The 14,058-nt window shown below is 43.2% G+C and overlaps 1 protein-coding gene across 1 annotated transcript in view; it reads left to right on the forward strand.

Moving 5' to 3' along the window:
* Nucleotides 1-13,191, forward strand: part of LOC119176808 (uncharacterized) — a 78,812-nt gene extending 65,621 nt beyond the window's left edge. The window contains exons 90-106 of the mRNA XM_075877534.1: nucleotides 473-618; nucleotides 2,183-2,306; nucleotides 2,429-2,571; nucleotides 2,649-2,799; nucleotides 2,882-3,027; nucleotides 3,115-3,232; nucleotides 3,313-3,461; nucleotides 3,526-3,640; nucleotides 4,838-4,995; nucleotides 5,166-5,259; nucleotides 5,322-5,467; nucleotides 6,222-6,351; nucleotides 7,758-7,882; nucleotides 8,034-8,118; nucleotides 9,980-10,140; nucleotides 10,227-10,338; nucleotides 12,804-13,191. Coding sequence (XP_075733649.1) covers nucleotides 473-618; nucleotides 2,183-2,306; nucleotides 2,429-2,571; nucleotides 2,649-2,799; nucleotides 2,882-3,027; nucleotides 3,115-3,232; nucleotides 3,313-3,461; nucleotides 3,526-3,640; nucleotides 4,838-4,995; nucleotides 5,166-5,259; nucleotides 5,322-5,467; nucleotides 6,222-6,351; nucleotides 7,758-7,882; nucleotides 8,034-8,118; nucleotides 9,980-10,140; nucleotides 10,227-10,338; nucleotides 12,804-13,122 — 2,422 coding nt within the window. The 3' untranslated portion in view covers nucleotides 13,123-13,191. The remainder of the gene's footprint in view (nucleotides 1-472; nucleotides 619-2,182; nucleotides 2,307-2,428; nucleotides 2,572-2,648; nucleotides 2,800-2,881; nucleotides 3,028-3,114; nucleotides 3,233-3,312; nucleotides 3,462-3,525; nucleotides 3,641-4,837; nucleotides 4,996-5,165; nucleotides 5,260-5,321; nucleotides 5,468-6,221; nucleotides 6,352-7,757; nucleotides 7,883-8,033; nucleotides 8,119-9,979; nucleotides 10,141-10,226; nucleotides 10,339-12,803) is intronic.
* The last annotated feature ends 867 nt before the right edge of the window (nucleotides 13,192-14,058 follow it).

Below are 14,058 nucleotides of genomic sequence, written 5' to 3' on the forward strand. Positions count from 1 at the left end.
TCAGACCCACTCGTATTCACACAATTTTAGTGAAAAGGAAGCTCATGAGCCAGTCTACCGACGCTATTCGCTGATTACTTGAATTCCTGTGACGTTAACGTGAGCGAGCACTCTTATTTTGTTCAGTAAACTACGTATACTCGTACATTCAAAAAAATGTGTTTTGAGTGGAGTAACAGACACCGTAAGAGATCCGATTCGTCCAGTGTGTGTCAGGGCGTAGTGTAAAATTGAAGACCGTAAAAGCAGGGACCATCATCATTTTGTGTTACTTGTAAAAAATATCTTCCAGTTAGCAATAGACGCAAATAAAACGGCTTTAGTAATTCGTTACCAAAATTTTAACGTGCAAAAGCGTCAATAAATAACATAGAATAATGCAAGAGTATTATTTATTAGTCAAGACATACATATGCCGGTGTCCGAGTGTGATGTCTGATCGAACCACTTTTATTCACTTGTTATTTTACAGAGGGGTGCACCATTACCAAATATGTGTGAGCAAGAAGTTGTACAACGTTTGCAAACAAGACAAGCCCATATACTCGAATGAGATGCTGTACTTTAGAGACAAAGTAACGGGGCTGTTGTCCTGGACGTGCAGCTGGACATCTCCTAGTAAGTGGGTGCCTCGCACGGCGTACGTTGTATGAGATGGTGTGGTGTGCAGGCCCTTGTTATATCAGAGGCAAATGAGCACTCAAGCGGGCTGCTTAGTCGGGGGGTCAAGTGCATTTAGTGCGAGAAATATAAGATAACGTATAGGGATCCACTCGGTGATATTCCTGTTTCGCCTAAATCTGTTTTTACGGTTGTATTATGTTGCTACTTGGATAACTGTGGAAGGAAGCGGTTCATCAGGCTGAGATTCTTGTCCCCATATTAAAATTAACACAATTAGAAGAAGAAAGCACAGACTTACGCCTTGAGAAAGTAGCGGTGTATCAAAAATCTTGTTTTTATTCGGTCGACAACCTTGTGTTTAAAGGCACATGCTGTGGTAGATGGAAATGCGAAAAAGAGAAAAATTTCATTGTTTAAACCCACTCGCTGAAATTACTTTTTATTTTCAGAGAAGCTTCATTCAACAATATTCCATGTGGATAGTTGATGCACCGTGTGAAAATGCGAAAGCCGTAAAATTAGCTTTTAACCTGCGTTCATTCGGTAGAACATAAGCTTCTCTCGCACCTGTCCTGCAGTACTGTTTTAAAGCATTTGCTTTCGTAAGCGTCTGTTAATGAATAACACAGCATTGTCAAACACTGGGATGTAAAGCTAAACCTTATTCCAGCTGCCAGCAAGGGTCAAGCTTGTCTTTCCACATGTTATTGCGTGGCCGCTTTGGGCACCGACGTCGTGCGAGATAATTGTTATCTTTATATTGTGTGTGAATCCACTGTGTACAAGGTAAACATAGCTAATTAGGATATTCTAACACGCGGAAACTGATTGCCGTCATACTAGAGTGGCTTTCCACTTGTTATACTATGCACGTGCCGTGAGCGAAGATCAGGCTCGTTTTACGATGGTGATCTTGGAAATAGGACAGCATTCGTATTCCATACCCAGTGAGCGTAATCTTTATCTTTGATCAAAACTTTTATCTGAATACACTTTGATCATCAGCGCTATTCAACGCATTCAATTCACGTGTCGGAAGAGATCGAGCACGAGAATCTCCGGCTTGTAGGAGTAACGGCTGTGTTCAAGTCTAATATGCTCAGCAAGAGAATTTTGCTACCACATACGCCAGAGAATTTCACATAGAATACTGCAATATGCCTTCATTAATAAAAAAGGCTGCCGAAATTGCTCTTCGGGTTGCTATTAGAATTACGCTAAAATTATTCACCTATGTGGCAGATACTCATATTTAGAAATGTGTTGTGCTAGTTAGTGGACTGCCTTGCGGCTAGCTGTAATATTGCTTGGTTGATTTCTGCTTCTGCTACGTGGTGCACAATGTTGTGGTGGAGCTATATTTGCTGTATATTCAAAAACACCTCACCGATCTATAGCAGAAAAAAATATACCGCCTGCATGATTGGAGACTTCGATAGTCTCCAATCATTGATGATTTCGACGTGATAGCATTAAGAAAAAGCTCACACTGGCATCGTCAACACGACGAATGCCAGTGTCATAAGTGGCATACTTCATAAGTGGCATTTTTTTTAAGGAGGACGCTGCGATGTCCACGGCATGCTTCAGAAGATGGCGCTTTGCGCGTCTGAACTCGAACAAGCGGGCGTTTCCACCAGTCCGGCTAACAACAGTGTCGCTGAAAAAATGGCGGGCTGCAGGTATGCTTCCTTAACGGACTGTCTTTGTGCGTGTGTGTGTATGTGTGGGTGTGTGTGCGGGGGGGGGGGGGGGGATGCGTGCATGCGTGTTAAACAAAAATTTGATTCCGTCTGATTTTCAGAGCTTTAACAACGTACAAGACGTGCCTTTCCGGAACGATCCCTGAAATGTGCAGCAAAGAGACGAGTCTAATGGGAAGCAAGGCCGTTCACCACTTTACCGTCGACATTCCCAACCAATATGCGCGTTATTGCGACTACAAAGGTGACTGAAGCTCGTACACTTGAGTTCATGTATCAGTTTGTTGGAATGTTTATCTTGTTTTTGTTGTTATTTTTTAGGTGGCAACGTAGAAATCTCTAGACAGCTGTCTCGGTGTGACGAGGAGTCTTTGAGAATGCGCTATATTGAGTGCAGTCAAATTATTTCTACGGAAGTGATACCGTACACTGATGAACCAAGTGATTCACCATTGCTCAACGATGCATGCAAGTATGTCGCACCAACGAGAAGAAGAAACGTCCCCGTGTAATGCAAGAACGGTAATACCTTTTCTCTGAACATCCCTGTGCAGGGCTATGAGGAAGTACCAGAATTGCATCGCAAAAATTCCTACTCAAGAATGTTCGAACGGCTTGAAGATCCCCTTTTCAGAAGAATCTCGGTACTATGTGTCAGTGCTCAAGAAAAAGTACGAGTGGGTTTGCAATGGAAATGGCGGTATGCATTCTATTTCGTCTCTGTAGAGATACTGTGCCAGTTCATTTAGGCCAGAGTGATCATCAGTTGTTTTTTTTTTTTTAACAGATTACATGTGCAACCCGGAACTATTGCTCCTCTATCTGTCCAAGTGTGAAGCTACGTTTATGAAATCAAATGTCAATGACTACGTCGACGTTGACATACTTGGCATCACGGACTGCAGGTAGGCGGGCCGTTGCATTCATTGGTATCGGGGACAATAAGCAGTGCGTCATATCACTTCCAATGTGTTTTCCGTCATAGGGACGTCGAGAACTACCAGTGGTGCTTGCGAAATTCGATATTCGAGTCTGACTGCGAGTATTACCAGAACATACTGACATCACCCGAAGTTCTCTACTTCACAGACAAACTTCTCAGACCATATCTCCGGACCTGCCAAGTGAACCTAAGTATTACACTAAAGCGAGGTGCCGTAGCTAAGAAATTAACTAATACGTGGTTTTAAATTTTCAGATTGTCAGATTGGCACCTTGTACAGTCAGTTGTCAGAATGCTCACCAATTATAAAAGTTAAGGTACTGCCGTTCGTCCAGCGAGGCTGGGTGCAGAACCCCATCACTGCGTGCGGGTAAGAAAAATGTTTGCTGATCTTGGTACTAGCCTGCTGTACTCTTATGTATATAAGTTATTGAACTCGTAGGCCAGATTCTTCGACAGAGTCGCCGTTGTGTCATCATTTGCGGAACTTAATTTTGATTTGTTTTCTCGTCGATACGTACGCACAGAAGTAACCTGCCAGCAACATTTGATTATGATTAGGATGTAGTATATTTTCATGCTGCAAGAGCAACTGTGGTCAAAGAGCCCCATGGTTACTGATTAATTGAGTTTAAATGTGTTGCTCAAGGTTAGGAATAAAATGAAAGCATGATATATAGGGCATAAAATTAAAAGTAATCACTATGTACCATGAGCTAAAAGCCGGCAAGACTCTTGAGATTTACAGTCACGCAGCCTCAGCAGCAGTTCCTACCAGAACAAGGAGCTGAAAATATGAGAATATAAAGTTTAACGCAGGAAGCCTACACTGGCTAAGAGTATTAAAACTCTTTTTGAAGAGTACATGTCTTGGTTACAGAGAAAAAAACTTGGTGTGGTGCTACGAGGGATTTGTACAGCTGTGGGAAATGCAAATGCAAGAAACCGTTGTTCGTGGGTATATGTTACCGTTAGCAAAAACAATAATACTAACCGAAGTAGTGTATGCAACCAACGTGGCCTAACATTATCAATCAATATGGCCTATACTTCAATAATCGAGCAGCATGATATAATACTAACTAACACGTGACCAGTAATAAAGCTCAAGTTTATAGGCGTGGTACAGAAAAGTTTTGCAAGGAAGGCTGCAAATTTGTGTTGCTGAAACTCCACATGAAGATCTATAGCAAGAGAAGTTAAACGAGTCACGCTAATGTGTTATATATAAATGTTATTGTTTCATATTACCAGAAATATACATGTGAAGAAAATGGCAGTCAAAGATGTGAGAGAGGACTTTGTTACGTGGTGAGGTTCATAAATGAACTTAGATGAAAATAGGCTGATCCAAGAAGTTTGTAATTAGAGATCGCAAGACAAGTATTTGTACTGCAGTAGACTTATCATTTAATATTTGGACGTTGGTGTAGAGGCATTTCGGCTTATATGCATAATTTACCTCGGTATTTTTCACACTTGAATAACCATGGTAAAACGGTAACGTTCGTTCACTTGCCTTGGTGCACAACTTGTTATTACAGACTTGCTATTTTTACACTCGCAGAGGCACCAGGGAATATCAGAAGTGCTTCAGGCTTGCTATGCAGAAGACAACCTGTGACAGAAGTACTGCGTTGTTTAAACTGGCAGAAGTACAGTACTACAGGAATTATCTCTTCAACGCCTACAATTGGACCTGCTTCGAACATGCGGCTCCAGTTGGTAAGTAACGAATTCTGTCAATGTCTTAAAGATGTCAGACCCAACTTCGAATTACTTCTAGAAAACAGCATGGGCGGTGTTTTTTCAGGCAAGTTACGCATGTGAACTCTACAAGTTGAAATGAGGATGCGTGACTTGACTACATTTCGGGTAATTTCCATTTTTTACAGGATCATGCGAGAAAAATTTAGTGCTGCGAGATCTGCAGAAATGTGAAGGATCGGTATTCCAAAACACTACTTCTAGAAAGCCGCTTTCTTGCAGGCAAGTAGGCGCTTGGTGTGAGAGATAGTGCAGTATCTGACGTCTTTCTTGTCTTCTTTCAGCTCTCTCTCCATGGCCAACTTTTTGAACTGCGTGGATAAAACGAACGTGAAGCTTGCCTGTAACGCGGATCCAGCGAAAGTGTCAAACATTGCGGATCACGCTCGGAAAATCCTGCTCGACTACCGCGCAGCCTGTGACTTCGACTGTAAGCCGATTTCGCCTAGTCATCCCTACGGCTGCCCTCCTTCCCCTGGCAATAACTATTTAGTGTTTATTGCTTTGCAAGTGCAATCATGTAGCAAAGGCTGAGGAACACAGACGTATGGAGATATCCATACGCACACCCGCAATAATAACGGGCCAATAACGTGTCTCTCTCTCCTTGGTTTCTGGTTTGCGGGAGGAAGTGTTGGTGTTTACGTACATTATGTTTTACGCTTTTTCTGTAACTGGAACAAAAAAAATCTTCGCTATGTTCATATAACGTTGTCTAAACGTTCGTAATTTTTCATGCAAGTTAAATTTTATTGTAGACATCCAGAAGTGTCTGTAGCCTTCAGAGGTGTCTGTGCAGTATTTAGTATCATATCTTAGCAATACTACCGATTCTGTATGTGCACGAAGTGATTGCATGCTTGCAGCCGTTCTCCTACGCCCCTTTTGAGTGGCGCAAATTTGTACGCACTCTGCGTAGCAAGCCCATTGTGAGTGAATGTCACGGCCGACTCGCAAACGACGCTGGCCTGGCAGCATATCCATCCTTAACTACATTAGCATTCTGACCATTGTGTGCTGTAAATGGTGTTTGCTACAAAATGATGTCGGTAAACAAGTCATTTAGCGCTGTTATATTCCTTGCGCCAACGCTTCTTTTCACACATTACGTTTCTATGCGTACCGCCAATGAACTAAACGGCATTTAAACTTTTGGTTTGGATGTTTTTGTTTTTTCTGTGCAGATACTGTGAGTGCCCTTGGACGCAAATTCCTCTTGAATGAGTACCAAAAGTGTCAACTCATGTTGAAGAAATTTGATCGCCTGCTCAAGTCGGCTCAAGTTCGTGAAACGAAAGTACTTGATGCATGCCGGTAAGTAGAAGTGGTGGCCTTTGAAAACAAACGCCTAATTCCTATAGTTACTTTCTGACGAAACTAAGAGTAGTGATATCCCCTAAAGCTTGTGGTATTTTACGGAAGTTTTCTTTGTTTTTGTTTGTATTGTTTTGTTTTCGTGTCGGTCACTTTCGTGCATACTTGCTTAGCACCGTCGCCCTAACCTTGAGCCATGACACGTTTCCTCTATTTCTTGCAAAAAGAAATAATAGCCGCTCACTCTCACGTACCTTTTCAAGGTTGCATAGGCGCTTTGGTGTTCCGAAACATCTTTTTCTGATTGCTGATAGAAATGTGGGTGAAAGGAATGGCTGCAAATTTTGAAACTATTCAAAGTTGAAATTGAACTTCTCAAAGAGAAGTGTGTGTAGAGAATAGTAAGTCAACAAACTCCGGATAGAATGTCGTAAAACGGGCAGTAAGTATTAGGATTGCTATTTCTTCCAACTTTCACGACTTTTGATTACTCAAACAAATGAAGGTTTGTCGGTTATGTGCGGCTCACTTCTAATTTATGCAGTATTATACAGTATGTACGTATACCAGTATTTCTAGAACTTAAATTTGAATGAAACTGTTTCACTCACTTTGTAGTAGTTATTATGAACATCAAAGCATTATTGACGAACGTTTTCGTCTCTGCCATCTTTTAGATGGGTCACGACAGCCACTTTTCGATAGCAATCTATGTTATGTGGAGAAAAAATCCGGTGTGTTTAATTTGGTACATCGCGTCATTCATGACATAACATTGTAAGCGCACGAGTGGCCTGAGACCAAAGGAGCACTGATGCACTCGCGAGCCGTGACGTAACAAGCCGTTTACCGTGCGAAAATTTGCCTTCAAGAGAATGATTTTGTTTTGTGGTCAGGTGCGCGTGCAGTAGAACTATTTCAAATTTCTTCAGCTTTACATTTAAATTGAAGATTTGCAGCGGCTGAAAATGTTTAGAAGATGACTCCTCCGCGTCGTGCAGTGCATGACGTCATATACGCCACGGCAAAATGATGGTTGTCGGCGGCAGGCGGGGTTTATAGCCGATGATATCTAAGGCATGTTTCCCCTGGAATTTCATTTCACAGACCATTTCTCTTGTATGTGTCGGCAAAATAAACCCCATACTACTATTTTGCTAAAATATGCATATTGATAGGTAACAGTGTCATAGACCCTTCAAATATGCTGCACCTTTTATCTGCCAACACTGCTTCCCTGCCATCCAAAAGCGATCAATTAGCTAGGAAACTCCTCAATACTAAGGCAACTGAAGTATTTAGCGAAGCATCATCGTTAAGATTTTACTGCTGCTAATAATTATGCCTCACAGCAGAGAAATACCACGTGGGTGAGTTTAGCTAAACTGGACGCAATCATATTGCAGGTCTCTGCAGCTGTTTTCTTTGTGCACTGAGGCTGCCATCATACTCCACAAGAACGTTGACAGCCCACACGCAACAGAAGTACGCAACTCGTCGGAAGCGTTGGCTAGGAGCTATGAGTTAAAGTGTGAGTACTCGATGATTGGCGTAGATTTTAGACGAGCTCTCTTATATTGCATTATTGCAGCAAATATTTGCGTTTATTGCCATAAATATCTGTAACTTTATTTAATCTTATCATTAAAAAAAATGCTGAACGTCGTGTTTCGCCAATGCAGGCGCTCCAAACGAGTGCAACAGACACCAAATTGTGGACGACTTGCTACGTTGCTTTCATTCAAGCCCAGTTTTTTCTAACTGCAGGTGAGAAAACAGTATTGTGAATAATATTGCCCCGCCGCGGTGGTCTAGTGGCTAAGGTACTCGGCTGATGACCCGCAGGTCGCGGGTTCGAATCCCGGCTGCGGCAGCTGCATTTCCGATGGAGGCGGAAATGTTGCAGGCCCGTGTGCTCAGATTTGGGTGCACGGTAAAGAACCCCAGGTGGTCGAAATTTCCGGAGCCCTCCGCTACGGCGTCTTTCACAATCATATGGTGGTTCTGGGACGTTAAACCCCACGTATCAATCAAATCATCAATCAATAATATTGCAACAGGTGTAGAAACGTCGCTGACAGTCTTTTTTCTACAACTTCCTTATTTTCCTGAAGGCAGCTGCTTAATTCGCAACTTTTTTTTTTTTACGCCCGACAGAAATTATCGCGTGATAGCACCAGAAGAAGTGCATATGTACGCAAAGGATCTATTGCCCCTAGCTTGCTCGTGAAAGAAGACTCCAACGCTGAAAAAACTACAGTAAATGCGACTGCTGCCCGTGCGTCGAAGCATCAGGGCCGGCGGGCAAGAGTGGGTAACGAGGTGGTGTTTCCGCGTAGTCAAACCCAACTGAAACACGCATAACGTGTTTTTGTGCGGCGGCATGGAGCAATGCACTTGCAATCGTAAACTTAGCGTTATGTTTCGCATAATTTGCTACATCGCCAGATGCTGAGATTCTTACACGAAGTGCCCTCCCGGGACTAGAATATACTGTTTTTCAACACGGCCGTGCTGTTGAAACCAGCGATATAGTGTTGAACGTTTTCGTCATACGTACATGTATACGTTGCAATAGGAGGCGGGCTTCTGTACGCCCCTTACCTAGTGCACCTGCGCGCGCAACAAAAACGTAATCGTAGCTGTGTGCAGCGATGGCGGAACAAAAGTGTACACTATTGAAGCGGCAAATATGAAATGTTTAGCTCCTTCATTCTGAATGCCACCCCTGAAAACGTTTTCCACTCCCCTGCCCCCTAATATTCCAAATCCTGGGGACACCTCTGGCTTTTGATAAACCATGGCTACAATTCCATGTTAAAAGGCACCAGCCTCAAAATTTCGCATCGCAGAAGTTTAGAAAAAAATGTGCTTTTCATTTATCTGATATGCTTACTTCTCTGTGTTATAAAACACGTTGAAGTGAACGTTCAGTGGTTCGGGCTTTCTGTGTGTGCTACATCTATTTACCGTTACGTATAAACCGAAATACCCAAATCTTGAGTCAAATGAGCACAACATCTTGCATCCACTCAGATAACCGATGCAGAGAACGAACGTGCAGCTGATGGTTTCACACTTCGTTTACGTCGTCTTTGGTTTATCGAAATTTGACGTCGTTTCCCGTCCTTCGTGAATTTAGAAGTACTGCACCAATGAAGGCAAGATTACATTACTCGGAATGGGGGCGACGCTGCAGCAAATTTCTTTGTATGCACGCTGAAGAATTTTGTTTGACCGCTGATTCGCGTGCCTGGCCAGTAGGCCTTAGGAGTAGTAATGCTGTTAGAAGTTCGCTTGTTGATGCGCTAAATTGTAGAATAACTGTTTATTACCGTGCTTCTCCGACTACTGGAGAGGATAGAAAACACGCCGGATCGTTCTACAGCGGCGTTCAGCTTGGGTTTTATTTTATTTTTTTAGCTGCTGATGTAATATACGAAGCAAGTAAGCTCACGCCACAAAAGCCGAATATTACACAGTTCCAGGAAGGCATCCGCAGCAGATCTGCAGACGACCAACTAAAATTGTTGATTAAAACGTTTACTGCTACGTAACTACCTGATTCCTGGTTCGCGTAAGGACCACTGTTCTCATTACATCGTCAAATGTCGTGCTACCATTGCAGTGTGGCACTCAAAAGCAACGTCACCACACTTTCCGAACCATGCCTGACGGAGGTCTTCAAGGGTCACGCCTGCAGCAGAAAAGTTGACGTGGTCTACGTCGCACGAGAGCTGTTCATGACCAAAGTGGAAGCGCACAAACGGGACTGCAACATGCTTAGATGTAAGCATATACTAACCTCGCTGCAATTTTGCAAAGGTGCAGACAAGGAAGTGTGCTTATCATTCATGTGATGTTTTCGCTCACAGCCCAGTACCGACAATGCAGCCAAGAAGAGTTCGCAAGCTTCCTACAGAAGTGCTACGAAACCTTTTTGAGGGAAATTACCGGAAAGTCTATAGCCACGCCCAAGTTCTGCAGGTAAAAACAAACAAAATTTCTTCGGGTAGAGTCTGTATGGTGCTTTCAAAAGTGTAGGAGTCAATGAATATTTGTTAATCTTTTCAGCCATTCATTTTACTGCTTTATTCGAATCTCTACTGTACGCGCGTGCGTAAACGTACGTGTATTTAAACCAGAGACAAGTTATACCTCAGCGTTCAATTTCGACATAACAATACCATGAGAGCCACTGTATTTTTGTGCCATAGGAATAGACCTAGTGCAAAATTGTTGCAATCTGTCGGCCGTCGTGTGCATACCGCCATGTTAGAGGCTCGAGCACTGTGCAGTACGCACAGTCAGTGTTTGTTTACCTATGCGTACACGTAAGGTGTATCGACATGAGGTGTGTATCGGCTGATAATCGCAATGCCAACTCATTGCTGCATTCTTTGCTGCACACGAAGAGGAATTCGAAATGCTGAAGAGAATAAGGTAAGCCGTAAACTTTTTCCTGTTATTTTTTCAAGCTGATGATGTTTTCAGCATAAACTCTGACTACTGTTCCCAAAACACGGGTTTGAGTTCTCCTTTCTAAGCAAGTAAGACGTGCGATAGCATGTGTAGTCTTGTTCCCTCAAATTGCTGCACGCCGAAGCAAGACAGTTTTTGGAACGTTTTCACTAGCAGCCGTTTAACAAGTGAAGGTGACTCGAACGCTTCACGCAGAAGCCACGTTCACGCAACAAACTCTATTGCGGCTAATTACACCTGCCTGCGATTCGTTGAGTGTGCCGAGCACATCGAATCCTTGAAAAACGTTCGCAGTCATGCACAACTCATTTCGCGAAACTGCAGCTTGTCACACTTCCGAACAGAAAACGAAACAACATGAAACAAGAATGCCTTAACACCATGGCTCCCTTCTCAGAATGAACTGATGACGCACACTTGCTCCTAATTCAGCGTGTGCCGTTACCGAAGCGCAATAAAACAACACATTAAACGGAATGTGGACGCGCGCAATCACCTGCGATAAAACTCGTTGCATGAACGCGGCATGCGCGTGAAGCGTATACGAGTCGCCTTCACTTGTTAAACGGCTGCCAGTGAAAACGTTGCAAAACCTGTCTTGCTTCGGTGTGCACCAATTCGAGGGAACACGAGTACATAAGCTATTGCATGTCGTACTTGCTTTGAATGGGGAACGCAAACACGTATTTCGGGAGCAGTAGCCGGAGCGCATGCTTCAAAGGTCATCCGCTTGAAAAAAAAATAACAAGGAGAAAATTTTATGGCTTATCTTTCTTCGTTCAGCATTTCGAGTTCCTCTCTTTGTGCAGCAAAGGACGCCGCTATACATCTGCATTGCGATTATCAGCCAATACGTGCCTCACGTCGCTATGGTTTACGTGTACGCATACATAAACAAACGCGGACTGTGCGTACTGCACCACGCTAGAGCCTCTCACATGGTGGTATGCACACGACAGCCGACAAATGACAGCAATTTTGCATAAGGTCCAGAGGGTTTGATTTGGTGCTTTCACTAATGCTGTATCACTATACAATTGAGCTTTCACTAAAAGAAAGTATACACCGCCTGGAGCGGTCAAACTGTTTTTGAAAACGGAACAATAATATATGTCGATAGTCGTCTAGGAGTAACCTCGTATTGTCGTCGTTCTGGCAAAAAGCTAACACACTCGTTATATGACATACATCGTTATAGTTCCGGCTCTGAATCAAGAAATACGTTATTCGATAGTGTCCCGTGAATACCCCCGATGTTTTCTTAAGCAGTTAGTTGTCAAGGGCAGTACGTGCGTTCTTCGGAATGCCCCCACTCTACTGAGGGTGCCCGCGTGGCAAGTGTTCATTTCTCTCTAGCGGCCAATTATGTTGTCAATTCAATAGCCCTTCCTGTCGTTCTCTGTCTTTCAGGCGTAGTTTATGTTTTGTTTCCTTCACGTTTCTTGGCATTTTACCAGGTGAGCTGAAAGCTATAGATATGAGGCTTGTTTATTTTTTTTGATACATCTAATGACAATTATGCCCCCGGGATGCCCCCGTCATTCGAGGAGCTTCCCTGTTTGTAGAAGAAAAAATATATACTTCTACTGCGCAGCTCTAACGGTAAACTTCAAGGTATAAGCATGCTGAAGGGTTTCGAACGGTCTCATTTTGCGCACTTCGGCATGTGTTTTATACGCGTAGCATTCAAAATTTGTTTCTTACATTGCCAAAAAATAAATTAAATTACATAAAAACACGTTTCATTTTACTTAGATTGTCTAATTGCTTATAAGTAAAAGAAAGTTAGTGAGCTTTTCAAATCCGACATCCCTGTAGTTTATGGCTGAAGATTATCGAGCATAAGTAAGACTACCTATTCTCTTCTCCTAGTAACTGTTGCATCTGTGCATCAAGCGGGGCTCTAGTGCAACAGAGTCTTAGCAAATTCGAATAGCTATTGCATTTCATTCAACTTTGATTCATTCTAGAACGTACCACAAGTACGGAACCTGCGTTGACGAAGCGAGTGCTGAGACATCCTGCTTTAATGTGACCATGATGCAAGCCCCTTATGAACTCAGCCTACGCAATTTCACTTCGAAGTACGGACAGGTGTGCACGCAGTACATTCGCAGCATGAAAAGCAACGGCTCATTTTCTTTCTGGCACCGCAAGAACAGCCGAAACAAGCACACCTCTTCCGATGGAGAAGCTTTCATCTCTGGCAAGTCACCGTCGACTGTGCTCCTGTTCAGCCTTGTGGCCGTGGCCGTGACCCCTCTTTTTTTTTCCTCATTCACCTCCTGAAACTTACTGTGAAACTTGTGTTACGTGTCTGTGTGTTTGTGTGTGTACAATAAAACCTTTGTACATATACCGAAGTTTATTCAGTTTGCGTTGAGCATGTTTGTGCATGCAGTTCAAGGAGCAGTGGCGACTTCTGAGAGATGATCACTCTAAGCCTTCTTTAGAAAAAAATCGCGAGTTCAACTCAAGAGACACACGCGTCAGTAGCGAAATTGAAACACGCCAGAAGTCTCAACGTGAGCGAGCTTGCTCCACTTGTTGGCACATGCATCTGTGGAATATATAGTATTTGCCTGCTCAATAATTGCATCGATTTTGTTTTTAGAACGGCGGGATTTTAAGTGGGAGGCTAGCCCGAGAACAGCTTATGGTGAAGCTCAAGCCGTTGTGCGTAACCACACCTACTGCACATGCGCAACAGCTCTGATGTTTGGGCAGCTTTTTGCTGGGTGTGACGGTGCGAAAAATGTCATTGTCAAATCATCGGTAAATAGGATAAATGGCTTAATATTACATAGGAGGAGTAGCAAAGATTAAACGGAAGGACAGGGAGGTTAGCCATTTCTTATGTGATTCGGCGCCAGCGACTTTGAGAAGCGCTATTGATCTTAACTTCACCGCCAATGATGGCGCAGGTCTTGCAATTAGATGGTGTGTGCATAAGATTGGAGCGGTGATGACCTGTCAGCGGTGCGAAAACACTCAGGCTTCACGAGGAAAATTCTTGAAGATATCTGCGTTGTGTAAAATTTGCTTGCGTCGCGCCGAACATTTTTAAAGGCATTCTATGTGGCACAGTGGTAAGTGCATCAGGCTTCGGTTCTATGAGCCCAGAGTTCAAATCCAGTGGTCAGAATGTTTTTACCTATGTTTACTTATTTACTTACGAACGGATGCTGCCGTTTCTGTGACATGTGCTGCCCGCATTCGCTGCTG

This window comes from Rhipicephalus microplus, chromosome X (genome assembly GCF_043290135.1).
Source record: "Rhipicephalus microplus isolate Deutch F79 chromosome X, USDA_Rmic, whole genome shotgun sequence".
Taxonomy (NCBI): domain Eukaryota; kingdom Metazoa; phylum Arthropoda; class Arachnida; order Ixodida; family Ixodidae; genus Rhipicephalus; species Rhipicephalus microplus.